Source organism: Aquila chrysaetos, chromosome 20 (genome assembly GCF_900496995.4).
Source record: "Aquila chrysaetos chrysaetos chromosome 20, bAquChr1.4, whole genome shotgun sequence".
In the NCBI taxonomy this organism is placed as follows: Eukaryota; Metazoa; Chordata; class Aves; order Accipitriformes; family Accipitridae; genus Aquila; species Aquila chrysaetos.
This window is the reverse complement of record NC_044023.1, coordinates 20,408,083-20,424,491: the sequence shown is the minus strand read 5'-3', so window position 1 is coordinate 20,424,491 and position 16,409 is coordinate 20,408,083. Positions and strand designations below refer to the sequence as shown.

General features: G+C 42.3%; 1 protein-coding gene across 1 annotated transcript in view; it reads right to left on the bottom strand.

Moving 5' to 3' along the window:
* Window positions 1-3,355, bottom strand: part of PPP4R2 (protein phosphatase 4 regulatory subunit 2) — a 32,483-nt gene extending 29,128 nt beyond the window's left edge. Inside the window, exons 1-2 of the mRNA XM_030043981.2 lie at window positions 3,160-3,355; window positions 2,265-2,346 (exon numbers count right to left, since the gene is read on the bottom strand). Of these exons, the coding sequence (XP_029899841.1) occupies window positions 2,265-2,346; window positions 3,160-3,193 (116 nt within the window). The 5' untranslated portion in view covers window positions 3,194-3,355. The remainder of the gene's footprint in view (window positions 1-2,264; window positions 2,347-3,159) is intronic.
* Between the last annotated feature and the right edge of the window lie 13,054 nt (window positions 3,356-16,409).

Sequence of the window (16,409 nt, the reverse complement as noted above, 5' to 3'; positions counted from 1 at the left end):
AGTTAAAAAAAGCTGAGAAAACCCCCATGAACACTGTATAACTCTCCTAGAAACAACAATAACTCAAAACAAAAATACTTCACATTTCACTTGTCTGTATTTGTCTTGGTCCTCACTTACATGGGTACTTTTTGTTTGTTACTTTAGGAACAGGCTGTGACTAAGATTCATTGTTTTTCAATAAGTAAGTCCGCAAACCATTTGTGTAATTACCCCCCACTTAACCCCCCCCCCCCCTTTTTTTTAAAAATGAGCTCTGAACTTCGTAAAAATCCTAATAAATGTAACTACAAACTATTACTTCAGATTTCATCTTCTCATTCCAAGGCAATGTATTTATAACTGGTTTAGATTTCTATTAAATAAAAGTTAATTTTGTATAACTGGAAATACAGAATATTTAACTCATTTTGAATTAAATGTATTTGCTAGGTTTGTGTATTCAGGAACACTTTTACAGTAGCCAAGCTGTACTAGCTTAAAAATACATAAAGCTCTTATAGTGCATATTACCAATCTCTACATGAATGTTTACCACGAGATTTTATTTTTTACTTATTTCTTCCTGATACTTTGATAGATAACACATCAGTGAAAACAGAAGCATATTTGATGAAGAAATACAGACTTTGGCAGATAGTGGGAAGCAAATTAAATGTTATGGAACAATATTTCCATGTCTGTCTCCAGATTATATTAGATGCTTCTGATGTTCACATCCGATACTTTTTAAAAAACAATTTAATGCAACTGAAAGGTTCAAGAATGCTGGAAAAAGCTACAGACCTGAAAAAAAAAGCCAAAGAAAACCCTGGAAACATAGAAGGCCAGCATCTACATGAACTTCCAGATGATAGATTCCAGTTCAGGTTTAAGCAATAGTTTGTAATAATCAAATAATAATTAAAAAAAAAAAATAATCTACATTTCCCAGATGGAAATAAAGTCAGGAGTTTATTCATTCTCCAAGTTTCACAGAGGGAAGAATTTTCCCAAAAACTTGCCCCTGTACAATCACTTTTTAAAATTACTTTCAATATATGTAATAGTGGCAGAAACAATAGAAACAGCCTGAAAAAATATTTTGGAACAGGAAAAATATTTTAAACATATTATACAGACAAAACACACCACAGTAAGTCTATATTAAAAGAAGTACTACACCAAAATATTAAGCATTACAGCTGGGTATTTCTGCTGAGCCAAAGCCTTCTACTCAAAGAGCAAAGTACATTTCAGAACTTGTTTTTCTTTCAAAACCATTAATTCAAGCAGTACTAGCAAGCTACAAAAAAACCAAACCAAAACAAAAAAACCCCCTACAAACCCAAAACCTACAAACCTTGTACAAGTTAGAGGGATTCTAGAAACCTGAACAAAGCCCCTGCGATCACTGGTTGCTAACAAAACACTAGTAAAAGCACGTATCTCTTGCTGAAGCCTGTAGCCTGGCACTAGGCCTCAAAAACAAGGAGACAGCCTGGGAGCCAGAAAGTGAGCAACTCTATAGCAACGCACCCAGGGAAGCCTTTCCCCTTCCTGCCAAATAGTGATCCGCCAAGGAAGTCACCCAGCGCAGCACCAGCGCTCATCCTTGACAAGAAGCATGTAGCACAGCTCCTTCCAGCTACATCACACCTTCGGATGGAAAACCGTGAGGGTGATCTGTGAACGAAAGTCCAGGAAAAGTGAAACTCCTGTGCGAGCTGAAAAACGAGCAACTACAGAAATTCAGAGTAGTTCCCATATGTCTCCTCTTCTACAGAAAGCACCTACTTGATTCTCCCCTCTTCACCAAAAGCATTTAGACGCAATCATCACAGAGCATGGTATACAAAGCCTAGAAAGAAATCATCCAAGCCATTCATATCTTTATGTAAATAATACTGTTAGATACTGTATACAACAGATATTACAACAGCATACAACAGACATTATAACAGTGAGCTAAACTTTCCATTTAAAAAAACTGAACATCCCATAAAATGCAGAAAGAGCAACAGGTTTACAGTACTGAGCAGGATCAGTAACACCTGACAGATACCCCTGAGGAAAGCCTATGCAAAAAGCCTCCCTGTTAGATAAAACTAACTACCAGCAAACATAACTAATCCCTCCAAAATTAAATGGGAACCAAGGCAAGCTGATTTAGCTCACGCTAAGCAATCTACAGACAAAAAGAGAATCCAGGTAGCATCTCGCTGACTTAAAATGTAGAAATGGTATTAGCTACAACTGAAGATCACCAAAAAAGTCACACTTACATCGTCTCTCCAGTCTTAGCAACATGACAAAGAAACTGATCCAGTATTGGACACACTTCCTTCTTTCCTCTCTTCTCGAAATCTGTTGGTGTGAGAATGACACAGAAAGAACGGTAAAAGAAGATAGGACAGAAAAAAAATCATAATAATTAGCGATTTATTTGCTTTAACGATCAGTACAGCTCCCACAAAAACAATTCCACGCTTTCACAATGCTTTAGCTGTTCCCAAGAGTTCCACCAGCCTCCCAGCCCTGTAAAACACTTAATATTTTCGTGTGGAGAGACTACACGCATCCGAGTAGCAAAAGTTGATTTGCAACTTCTTTTGAGCAGCTACGACAGAGAAAGAGACTGATTTCCTCAGGCTGCGTATCCAGCAAGGCAAGCTAGCGCCGAAGCGGACTGGGGAGGGAGAAAAAGAAAAGGGACTGGCGAGGGCGGAGGAAGGGAAGGCAGGCAGGCATGCGGGGGGAGCAGAGGGCACTCCAGGCGAGGGGAGCCCCGGGCCTGGAGGAGGACGGGAGCCGCTGGGGTCACCAACCCTCCCTCTGCCTCTCCCCCTCACGCAGCCCAGAGCGAGCCCGGGGGGGGATCGCTGGGGCAGCGGGGACTGGGGGCTCACCCCTCCCCGTCCCCACAGAGAGCCCCCGGGCCTCTCCCCACTCCGTGGGACCCCCTTCCCTCCCACGCGAGCAGCCCCCTACCCACAGCGCGGGGACCCCGACCCTCGTCCCCGGCGGAGGGCAGCTGCCGCCCTCAGCCAAGGGCGCTCCCTCCCCCCTGAAGGGTCTCAGCCGCGAGGAAGACCCCCCCCGTCCCCCCGCCTCAGCGTGGGGACACCGCTTCCCCCCCCCCCCCCCCCCCCCCTTCTCCGCGGCAAGCCCCGGCACCACCTTTCAGAGCCTCCTGCAGCCTCTCGACGTCCATGATCCGCCTGGGCGTCTCCCCCCCTCTCCTCGCTGCTCCCCTCCTCCAGCCCCCCCCCCCTACCCCGCGCAGGAAACCGGGCTCCAGCCGCCGCGCACACACACACACGCACACACACACAGACCCCGGGCTCAGCAACCCTCCAACATGGCGCCCGGGCCGTCCCCGTGCGCGGCCCCGACAGCCCGCCCTCCCTCCCGCCGGAGGGGGGGGGGGGGGGGCGGGCGGTGGCGCGCGGGGAGGCGGGGCCGCGGGGCGGGGCGGGGCGGGGCGGCCCTGAGGGAGGCGGCGGGACGGCCGTGAGGGGAACGGCGGGACGATCGGCTCCGAGGTCGGCTCCGGCCGCAGCTCCTCCTTCTCTCCTCGGGCTACCGCCCTCCTCACGCCGGCCCCGCCACGCAGATCCTCGGGGAAGGGGATGGGGAACGAGGAGCTCCTGCCTGAGTGGCGCCCGCCTCGCCGCACCCAGCCCCTCAGGGAGCTTGTGCGCCTTCCTCCCCCCTCAGGCTGAGGGCGACAGCTCTTCCCCCACCCTCAGGGCTAATGCCTGCTTGGGCGTGGGTACGCCTGTCTCCCTTTTCCTCTCCAGAAGGAGCTACCTTCCCCCTTCTTCACTCTACCTACCTCTCCCGCCCTTTGGTGCCCCTTCAAGCCCAAAAGCCGCTCTCACCCCGGCACACGCTACCTGTGTTCTGGGGATGATCCCGTCTCTCGCCCTGTGCCGTCACTACAGCTCTAAGGAAGAGGAGGTGAAGTCCTGGCAGGCTCTCGTCACTCCTTTCTGGACGAGGCTCCCCAGGTGAGGCGGGAGGGGAGCCTGCCACAGAGCAGGTAAAGCCGGAGCGGAGGCCGGCGGCTCTAGCCCGAGAGCTAGCCGGGCATGTACGGGCTCGTCCCCCCCAAACGCTTCGGCAGGACTGAGGGAGATGCGGTGGCTGTTCCTGGAAGGAAAAGGAAACGCTAATTTAACATGTACACACAAAAAGAAGTTGTAAATAAGGTAGCCAAATATCGATGCCAACTGTTACTCAAGGCATATGTGAGCTGGCACATCTGCGGTGGTTTACTATTAGGTAAAATCCTGATACAGACCTGGATCACGTCCCAGTCTCCCCTGAGGCCTGCACTTGGAGGCAGCCGTGTACGCAGAGGTGTCCGTCCTCCCCTGCGGGCTCATCCCCGGCTGCTCTTGCGGCCGGGGTCGGCCTGGCAGAGCACAGGGCTGATGGCCTGCAAGAGCGGATCGGCTGGCTACAGCAGAAACGCAGACTCTGCTGTACCGTCTCAGAGGAGTCCCTAAAAAGATCGTAATGCCAGTGGCTGTACTAACTTTTCCACTCTCCCAGGTGCCAGCTTGGCAACAGAAAATCTCTGACATGGCTACGCTTCTTAGAAACGCTGCTTAATGTCATGGCAAAGCGACACGGTTTGTGGACCACCCCAAATGGCTAAGAGATGAACTTGACACCTGTAGCAAGCATTCCCGTGCTGCAAACTGCTTTCTCTGACCCCTTGTGTTGATTTTGTCAGGCAGGAAATGATCCACAAGGTGTGCAAGTAATGGTCTCCACTGGCAACTGCGTCATACAGAAACCCCAACCTTTATTTTAAAAATATATGGCTTATAAAATCAAGAACCTTTCAAGCCTTTGACTGTTGGAGGACTACATGATACTAATAGGGATATTTAAGGTTTCATATTTACAGAAGCAACGTACAAAATCCTAGTTTCATATGGTTGTGAAAACACTTGTTAAAATAAGCAGACTTTACAAATAAAGTTCTGGCTTCTTTGTGAAGGCTGTGGTCAGGCAGAGGGGAGCTAACGAATCTCCACAAGCCTCTCTCCCTCTAGCTGGTCAACAGGAGGAGGGAAAAGCAGCAGCACACGTTAAAAAAACAACCTTATGGGATACACCTTGTTGTTCAAGGCACCCAGCAGGGCCAAATGTGGATTTTAATGGCAGGAATCCTGCAACCCACGTGTGGGAGGAGGGGGCTGGGTCACCTCTCCAGCCTGAGAAGAGAGCTGAGCTGTGGTTGTGTCTGTAAGCATGAGGAACGCAGAGCTGCTGCACTCCCAAGCCATGGCACAACAGGCAGCTTAGGAAAAGCATCTCTCTTACAAATTTAAAAAATAGTTCAGAGCGGGTACGGATACCTCAGATTTAGCATTTTGGGACTCTCACTGACCAAGTATGAATAGCTGGAAGCTTTCTTAAGTGCAACTTTAAAGTACTACTACTTCTAAGAGTTTTACAAGGGAATTGTCTGGGGTTTGTGCCACGGATTGATTCTGAGCTTCTTAAAAGGAAAACAGCATTCCCCACTGGACATCAATTACACGAGAAATCTCAACAATACTTAGGACTTGGCACTTTTTTACTTCTTGTATGTGTCTCTTGTGGTACACGTTTCCTTGCAGCCAGCCAGCATCATTGACTCTATTAACCAAACAAATGACCAGAGAGACAAAGAAGGTATGACTTGCCCAAACCTGTAGGAGAAAAAAAACCCAAACCCAGCAAACCCCAGTGCATGAGATAGCATTAAAACCATGGTTAATTTAGCTGCTATTTTTCTTCTGACCACATCACTCATCATGGAGACATGGACACCGTTAACAATTTTCATTATTGGCTGTCTTGCCCTTGCAGCTCTGCAACCATGACTCTCCCTGCCTCAAGCCCTCTGTAGCATGCGTACCTTTCTAGCATTAGACATCTCTATTAACTATGTTAGTTTGCTTTTCTAATTAGACAATAACACGCTCTCTACAGCATTAACAATATCCTCCCCCAAACCATCAGTGGGTACTCCACATGGTGAGCAAGTGAAAAATCTCTTCCACACAGAAAGAGTTGTGTTGTGGAAAGAGTTGGCAGAGGAAAAGGGGAAGGTTTCAAAGCGAGCAGTGGATACTGGGCTGAAAACAGAAGCACTCGGGCCTGTATGCAGATGCACCAACAATAGAAAAGGGCAATAGTATTCAGATTACAGGTTAGCCTATGTCCTTTTCCTCAAGGTCCACTTTATTATTTTAAAAGAGTTATCAAAGTCCAGTTAAAATAACAGAAATACTAGCTTACCTTTGCAACCTTCAGCAAAACAGAAGAGTAGAGACCAGACCTTCTCTTAAATAGCTTCTATATGCCAGCTGACTGCGTTTCACCCCAGATACCCCATTAACTCACATCTCTGGCCCCACTTGCTCTTTGTAAAAATTCTCAAAGCTGATCACATGCTCTCAATTTTCAGCTCTTCCTGAGGAACTCCATTTCCCAGCATGATTGCTCTTAAAGAATCCCACCAGCCAAAACAAGAGAGGCATAAACATGCATATTATAGTCTAGTACAGTTACACAACCTACTTAAAAAAGCCTAGGGGAGCAAATTCAATCATCCTGAACAACATCCCTTTCCGTTTACACCATTACATTATCACCAAAACCAACAAAATAAAGCCTGTAATTGTCAATTTGGAAAGTTGTGTTGCTAGCCTGTTCTTTAAAACAGAAAAAAACCCAAACCAGTTGTTACCAAGATACCTAGAATTACTATTGAAAACTGGAACAACATTGCATTTCTTCACTAAAAAAGCAAGTTGCAGAAAAAAAAGAAATACACTTTTTCAAAATTCTTGTACTACATTCTGTACAGAAATATAAAACTAATTTAACAGTTTGTAATAAAATAAAACCAGCTCAACTCTTTCATTAAATACTTTAGAGCCACTTCTTTGCTTTGTAGTGAGGTTTGACTCTTAACGCTGCATGATGCAGTAGGTGTGCTTGCAGCCCTGTGACTTTCTGCACCTTTACTATTTGCAAGTTACACATTTCCTTGGCACTGCTCTATAACACAGACCCTGCTCTGAGGATGGGTAAAGCCACTGTGGGCCATTGCTCTCAGATCTTGTCTCTCAAAGAGAGATACAAGCTAATAGGACATTTCTACAAGGTTTACCTGATAGGGAAAAATGCCTCTGGTTTCGTTCCCATCCTTTTATTTCTTATTTTGGAAAAAAAGTGGACTTTTATTTTCTGAAGTGTAGCATTTATCACATATCTGTAGTATGTTAAATAACTTATCACTGTGGTACGTTGGGGAGGGCACTGAAAGAAGATCTTTATTTCATATTGTGGTAGAATCCACAAGAAGTGAACCAACTGTATGTTTACATTGACTTTTCATTGTTGAGCAGCCTTTCTAATTCTTTCCATTTGGTCAGACTAGATGGCAAATCTATTCTAAATCTAAAAAATGACAGCATTTTAGAGTTTACCCAGGCATATGAGCAATGCATAAGAAACACTGCGCAACAGTGTTAAGTCTGCCACTGAGCCAGTAACTCCTCTCAGGAAGCTTAATTGAATCATCGCCCCTTGTGGGCTCATGCCTGCTTGACAAAGCCCAAACTTCTGGAAGAGAGACAAAATGTTATGTGCTGGTTACATATATCTTTGCATTGAAAGAGGTTTTAATTAAAATGACAAAACATAGACAATCATAAGAAAAAAAGACAATATGACTGTATGTTTTGAAGATAGTAGTAGACTGTGGAAAGCAATGCTTACGAGCTGGAAAAACTCGAATCTAATTCACAGAGAAGTTTCAGTTCTACAGTTCAGTATGGCTTCAAACCCTGTATGCACTGACACACCAGAAATTGTCTGATTTCCTCCTCTTTCTTGAAGTCCTCTTTTTGATACTGTTCATTGACAGAGAATGTGTACATAAATCTACCAGCCCAACTATAAAAATTCTGTTTGCACTGAAAAAGTATTTCAGAAAGAGAGGAATCTTGCATTTTTAAAAATGTCATTCCCCAACTTACAGAAAATAAATAATAAAGCCACATTCCCTATCTTTTCTCCTCCTACCCTCCTACCACAGGAGGAGCAGTAAGAGAAAATGCTTTCCATTTTTCAGCTCCCTCTCTCTTCCTCCCCCTATTAGAGGAAAAAAGACCAGTTTTTCAAATAATGTACTTCTTTTCAAATAATGTACTACTTTTTGGTTTCTACAGGAAAGACATTCTAAATTGAATTAATTTGGGGGGGGGGGGGGGGAGACAAACATTGAACATCAAGAGGTCCTGGAAATTCAATGGCAGATACGTAGATTTAATGAAAACACTGTTTTGTGGGGGTTTTGTTTTGTTTTGTTTCAGGGAAAATGTTTAAAGATACACAAATAATATCAACCTATTTCTGAGGAAACTACAACCATATCCTCTGGAGCAGGAACAAAATAAAACCCACAATTATTTCTATGGAAATAAAGCAAAGAAAGTGCACAAATGACTTCTATATTTGTGTGGTAACAAAGATTATTTCAAGTGCATTTTAGGATGAAGCTCTGCTTAGGGGAGGTTTGGTATTTTGAAACCCACATCCCCTCAACTAACTGAAGAATATTTCAATTCACAGCAAATCATCTTTTCCTTCTGTTTTCAAAGAAGAAACATTTAAATATATTCCTAGAATACAAAAAAGCTTGTAGGAAGTTTCATCACTGATTTGTTGTGTGATCTCAAGCAAATGAGTTAGGCAATCATATCTCCATTTCTTCATTAATGAAACAGAAATTATAATTACTCTTCTTTGTAATGTATTTGGCACACCTTGTAATAAAAACATACACATAAAGTATGATTTCATTTTGTGTCAGTTCCCAATGCTGCCTGTAGAGTATTTACTGAGAACCAACAATGAAAAAACATCTTGTTAGGAAAAGAGGTGTGGTGGGTTTAAATATTTAACTAAAGAACGATGAGAAATTGTTTTACAATCCAGATTTTGTTTTCCTTCTTGCACTAAGCTTACATAAAGCCTTGTTCAGATTTACGTTTTAGATTTCTTTCAAGCTTCTGCAAAACATATTTTTGAGAGTTTTCAAAGAGAGCAGGACCAGGTCCTGCCTACAATATGAGTCCAGTTCTGCCTGATGCCCTTGGACAAATCTGTTTTCCTACTTGGTCTTACACTTGAGAAACTCAGATCAAGCACCAATTTGATAAGACTTAGGATCATATTCATCACTACTGAAGGAAGATACAGCAGTAACTTCTAAGTTGCATAGCATAATTATGTCCTTTCACATTCTTGTCTTCCTGAAATACCAACAGAAATTAGAACAAACTAGAAACCAAGCGACAGCAACGTAATCATGTCACACTCATTGCAGACAAAAACAAAAAAAAAAGGGCAGAAAATACATTGCTGATTCTGATGGATCTTTGAGAGATTAAGGTACACTATCCAAAAAGGGCATTCCTGCATTTCTTGTTCCTTCCTTCACGTTGATCCAGTTGAAAACTATGAGTTTTGTAAAGTTAGTTCTCAACACCATCAGCGGCTCTCCAGGCACAGCACGGCCAGGGCAGCTAATGCAAGGGAAAAAGCAGCAGCAGATGGGGAAAGCAGAGAAGGGAGGATACTCGTCTGGGCAGCAGTGGGGGCTCAGCTGGGCTCCTTTATCTCGTTGCCCTGAAAGGTCTTTAACTCCACAACAAACAACAAAACCTGATTCTGGAGGTTTAGGACTGTAAGACTTTTGAAAGTTTCCACAGAATTACAGACTGTCCAACCCCTGGGCACAGATCAATAGGCACGATGCTGATTAAAACAATGGAGGGTGTAGGACCAGCAGGTACTTTTGCTTTCAGTAATGAAGCTTAGATTAGGTATCTAGAGATCCCTGACCTAACCTGACTTAAAGTAATTTCATTCATTGATGTGCAACAGCAATTTGGAAGGTACTTCAACTCAGTTTGAACCAAAATTGATTAGTGTGCTTTGAAAGAATCTGTAGCAATTCAATACAATATCAAGCAAGTGAGATGCAGCAGAATGCGAATAGTGAGAACAGTAAGAAAATCAGAACAGTCCTACGTTTCAAGATGCACTTAAGTCTTCAGAAGATATTATGCACTGACACACATTAAAGGATTTACAAAAGGCGGTTAGGGGTTTTGTTTGTTTGGTTTGGTTTTTAATTTATAGCTGCAGAAATTCAAGTATGGTACAATAAAATGACACAAAAAAATTGTCTGAACCATTCAGAATGGAACAGTTTTTTGTTTTTTCTTTAAAGTACCTCATAGCCACTTGGAGACAAATTATGTCACTCCTCTGAGAAAATTACTAAAAATCTTTAATAAGCTTTTAATAGGTGCGGAAGACTTGGGAGTATCAAAAGATCAGAATAGCTCAGATGTGATGCCTTAAATCCAGAAAAGGCTGAAAACAGAAAAAAGGTATTTGTGGAAGTTGTTTTTTATTTTGAAAGAGTACTCATAGTGAGATTAAAAAAAAAAAAAAGGAACTGTTAGATGTGATAAACATTCTAGGCTTTGCCTAGGTTAGCCACTAACCCCAACACTGACACACATCAAGCCCCCCCACATTTTCTTGCATTAATCCGAGCGCTCACGGCAAACCAGTGCCAGTGCAGTTTTCTTTCCAAGCCGCTTTCTCACACCTTCCTCCTGTATATCCCTAGGACAGAAACCTTCTTGTAGACTGCTCTACAAACTACAAGATGATTCAGATTAAAACCAGACTTGCTTTTTCACCTGGAGCCTCAGGTGTGAGGAAGCCAGTATTCAAAACAAGTTGCCCTTTAGAAGCACCGAGCAGGAGGAGATTTTTTTTAAAGGTGTGTACCATGAGAAGGCACCTGCTTTGCACAGTGCTAACCACCACAGCAGGGAATTAACCTGTTCCAGAACGATTTGGGAAAGATGTTTCTGCAGGAACAGGTCAACTGATGCCACTTTTTTATTTAAAAAAGGGCCATGTCTTTTCAGCATCATTATTTCAGTATGACCAAAATATTTTGGTTCTAAGACACAGTTACACATTTTTGGACTACACTGTAGTTTTCACAAAATAACATAAGCAATTATGGTACATTTATAGAAATGTAGAAGTCAAAACAAAATATTTTACCTCAAAAGAAAACATTAACAAAAGTGCTTTGTTAATCTTAAAAGCTGATTCTCATTCTGGTGTTCCGTCTCAATTTCCATTTTCATTTCAAAGGAAGTGTTGACAGTTTGTTTTTTATTCCAGTCCAGAATGAAAGCAAAATTTCCAAACATTGCGATTTCTTTTGAAGCATAAATAGCAATTCTTTATCTCATGCCAACCATGGTTCTTCGGGAGGCTGTTGTCTGCGTGGATCCCAGTGTTGATACGTGCTTACCTCAAGAGCATGGTGAGGGAATGTTTCCAACCTCTGCAGGGGGGAGCCCACGTATCTGTGCCATCCCAACTCTGGACGGGTACGCAGTGTCTATTTATTAGCATCACATTTGACTCTATCTGATGGAGAGGAGCAAAACATTCTCTGAAAGTTGGCTCCTTTATGGTTACAGGTACCTGATTCTTAGGAAAGAAATCTCTCTTAAAGCAGTGGGAAGGAAATTACTTGAAATTAAATGATGAACAGTTTGTGCTAAAGTTGATAAAGTGTCAAGATTTATCCTAGTATTAAAGTCTCACATTTTTTTTCCCACTTACTTGTACTTTATTCCCAGCTCTAAATGTCACAGAACACACAGAGAAGTTATCTCTACTAGGATCGTACTTGTGAGGATGAATGTAAAATGATAGCTGAGCTCCATTTAGACTCAGTGCTCCATGATGTCTCTCAAGAGTCCAAGCCATGGTTATCGATGTGCGTACAGCAGTGAGGGCAGGGGAGAAAGAAATTATTCCAGTACCCAGGACCCTCAGCTGCAGGTAACTGAGCTCCAAGGCCTTGCTTCAGTGAACAGAGAGTTTATTTGTTCCAAATAGGAGAGCTGCAGCTGACGAGACTTGGACTGGTGTAATGAATCCAGCAGTACGGCGATGGGGAGGTGGGAAATCACGGTTCAGGTCCCTTCCTCTGATGCACCAGTGACAGGTAAATGCCCATCCTGTTGGCTGTTGTGCCCGTGTTCCCTCTGCCTAGCCTGTACCTCGGAAAAACTGTGTCTTCTCCCCACAGCAACACTGACTGAAGCTGCGTTTGCGAGTGAAAAACCTTGAATCGGGACATCGCCAACCAGTTTGATTACAGAGCGTGTAACCACAGACCACACAACTACACACCTCCCAGGCCAGAGATGAAGCAGCGCTGTACAGAGTACTATTGTTTTACAGCTGGCCTTACCTTTTCTCGTGAATATCAATGGGAGTTTTATTCTTGACTTCAAAGAGAGTATGACTGAGCCCAAACATACCATACAGTTGAGCAAGTAAGAAAACAATTTCATCACCAGGTGGACAACTGGTTTGGCCGAACAGACAGCTCACAAACTTCTGTCACACAGAAATGCCGCAGCACAACCAAGGACTTCGCAGCAGTGACCATACAAGAGTGTCAAAAAAATAAAATTAGAAGAAGGGAAGGGAAAGGATGCTAAAAGACCAAATCTGCTAAGGAGCAGAAGATACCAGAGAAACAGTAAAAAGTAAAAGGTAAAACTTCAGTTTCCTTTGAAAGCAGGTTCTGATCTATGGTCACCATAAGACAACTGGAGTTGCAGCACGGCACACAAGCACTTTGAGGAAAGTTAAGTGTACGTATTTGTCTCTTTCAGTAACATATCCAATATAATATTCTTTCACCGTGGTAAGAGTAAAATTGTAAACAAGTAACATTTTTCTCTGCTCAATGCAGACATACCCTGTATACATGCACTATAACATCATTAATACTAAACTCCATCCCAACCAGACCCAGTGCACACACACACACACACACACAGAATCTTGTATTTAAAAGAAAATTATCAAAATACAGAGCTTGCTTAAAACTTCATTTATTTGTAATGTAAGCCAAAGGATCTTAACACAGAAATGCACTGCTAGGCCTCCTTGGGAGCTATAAACAAATTGGTGCACTTGTCAAAAATACACAAGCAATTAAATGATAGAGAAAAGGTACAGAATTCTTCACATGTACGCTCTTGTTGTGTACACACACACACACACACACCCACACACAGAGCAGTTTCCAGTTTCCACCTGTAAGCCAAATGATAGCGGAACTATCTAAGCCCACTTTGTAATATGCAGGCAAATAGCCTAGAAAAAACTCTCACATTTATATAAATGATGCAACCAAATGCTTCCCACTCTGGCAGTTCTTTGTTGTACAATGCGCACTGGTAGCCTGACACTTTCTTAAATGGCTTTGGGTTAAAAGGAGGTGCTCAGCAGCTCTTAACATAAAGCCCCTATTTATCTACCTTCAGCAAGTTCAAGTATAATATAGAGAATTTAAAACCTGAATATTTGACACTGATACAGCAAGGACTTGGTTACATGCTTAACTTTATGCATTGCATATAAGCCTACCGACTACACAGGCAAAATTCAGAGTATCAAACATTTGCTGGGTTAGGGCTTATGTTCAAGTAACCCGGGCACAGTTCTCTGGGCTGTACTCTGTTGTTTCTTTCTCAGTGTGAAAGGTGATTCTTTTCCTTTGTTATCAATACATTCCATGTGCCGCGGTTTCTGTTCATTTAAAGAAACCTATTTTCGTTTCCCCCCTATGTTATGATGATGCTGCTCAAGGTGTTACATTAGCAAAGGTGTTTTGGTTACATTATACCATTGGAAATAACTAAAATACATGAGAGGAAGGGGAAATGAGGATATAAATTCTATATAAGTATTTACACATCCCATTATTAAAATAAATGAAGGCTAATTAACAAGGAATTAGCCACAAGTATGAAATATGAAATGAATTAAAACTGGCTTCTAAATAAGATTAATATTAGAATCAACTACTGTTAAAACCAAAATACAACATGGTTTTAGAAGCTGTAATAAAACATAAATTAATAATTCTAAGAACAACAAAAAAAATCAAAGTTACATAATTGTTTTAAAACACTTTGGAGAGCTCAAATTATAGCTTTTTTTTTTTTCCCCTCAGAAAAAGCACAGCAGGGAGGAACCTCCCCCATTCTTCCTGCAAGTTGATATTACATTAACAAAAGTCTTCATGTTAAAGCATATACTTCATATATTTTAATAGCTGCTGAGAACATAACACAGTTCTTTCTAAACATAATGTAGCACCTCCTGTAAACATAAAAAGCACTGTTTTATTCTCTGATCATTTTATATGCAATAATGCCTTTGTTTTGTAATGAATTCCATTCCTTCATTTTAATGTGCCCATAGTTGCAGGGTTCTGCTGAATCATAGCTTACACAATCACAGCCTCCTAAACTTCAGAGGCTTAGCACCAGAGTTGCAACTGTCTGGGTAACAAGACTTTTGCTCTGCAACTTTCTGTGGCTTGTAGAGACCATAGAAATGAGGAATTCAGAGTGCCCAAGAGGCATCTCATCTAGCCTCATTTGACCTACAGCCAGCTTTACACTGATGCTTGAAAATAAAGATCAAGAAGCAAGTCAACAGTTTTTAGAAGTTCTCAGCATTGCTAGCCTAAAAGGATTACCTGTCATATGTTAGGCTTACATTATCTTTAACTTTTTAAAACAGGCTGTTGAATCTTCCTTTCGTTGCCTTCTGGCTCTGAAGTCTTCAATGTTCATTTGGGTTACATTTTCAAACTTTTCTCTGTAGCTAGAAATGCACTGTTCTTTTTAAGTGACAACTAACAAAACTTCAGGTAAAAATAGAAAATACTAAGGCAAGTTGCAAGAGACAGTAATGTCTACACTTAAGTTTAAGTCAAATCAATCAAAATAGATGCAGAGCTGCCTCTGTCCTTTGCACGTTGATTTACGCTTACGTGGCAAAGGCTGCAAGATAACAGATCTGAGTCAGAAACGCGCACAAGTTGTTGATTAGAATTTGCAGCACACAGAGGCACAAATAACAGACGTTTCTGTTTGTCATGCCTGTGAGCACAGACCAGCAGCGAAACTGCTAGGACCAAGACCGTATGCCCCTTATTCCAAGCCTCTGTCTTAACACCTCCTCTACTCAGATGACTCTGTAGTGATGCTGTTTGCCATGTTGTGTCATTCACCCAGCACACTTACGGATGCGTCACAGACATTTTCACACTCCAGTGTTTGGAAAAAGTTTGTTGGCACTTCATCCTGTGTGCAGCCTGTTTATCTGGCAGCCTGAGATGCCAGCAAGGTCTGCATTTTCCCCTCCTCTCATAAGCTGCCCCACAAGGAGAGAGGAACGTGCAAGCTAAAAGAGCTTTCTCTTACAGTCTTTTTTCTTGTGAAACTGCACATCACTCCTGACTGGATACGGTAGAAACCTCTAAAATGGCAATTCTTCAGAAATCCTACTTTTTAACCTAGGAAACATATCCTTGCCCTCATCCTCACAAACCAAATATTTATCTCTAATAAATGTCTGTTACATGTACCGGATATACAATCTCTATCAGTTTTCCTTTCATTAGAGAAAAGCTTCATGTCTCACCCTCCTCACCCCTCTCCTACTTTGCCTATTAGATATCAAAGGGAGTAGTTTCAAGTAATAGCTAATTTTTTTTTGCTGAACAGACTTGAGAAGTAAGATAATTTTCTCTGCTGTTTTCTTTAAGCACTCACCTACACACATCCCTCAGGGCTTACACTTAGAAAATGCCCTCTGGGAGTCTGCTCTTTTATCACTGCTCTTTAAGACCGTCCTCACTTTCAGTTCCCCAGTGACTTGTCCCAAGCACCTTTCAGCTACTGCAAGTTTTAATAAGCTCTTGTCTGTGCATATCGTAAGATGATCATCCTACTTTCGAAATCTAAACTAAATGAAGTCTTTTAAATAAACATCAAAGCCATCTTGTATCCTCTTTCACTTTGAGGCTATTCATTATGAACCTAGCATAAAACTCTCAACTTCCAGGAACGAAAGTGCCAGGCAGAAATACGTTTCTATGCCACAGGTTTCTGGCAAAGCAGAAAAGGGGAGTCAGAGGCAGCATTCGCAGTCTCTCAACGCAGGGATGAAAGAACAGTTGTCAGTGGCATACCATTGTTACTGTGCAGTAAATAGCAATGAAAGAGGATTAAAGAGGAAAACAGATCAATAGTACCTGGTTTCGTACTCTTCACTCACAATATTCTTGGACTGTATCTAATGTAATTAGTATTACCAAGTTAGGGAATACATTCTTAAAACTGTAAGAGACTGGAGGGGAAGACCGTGACTGTACTCCACACAAGAAAGGATTCTCTTGCTGTTCTCCATTAGCTGTGCCGGTGCCACAGCTT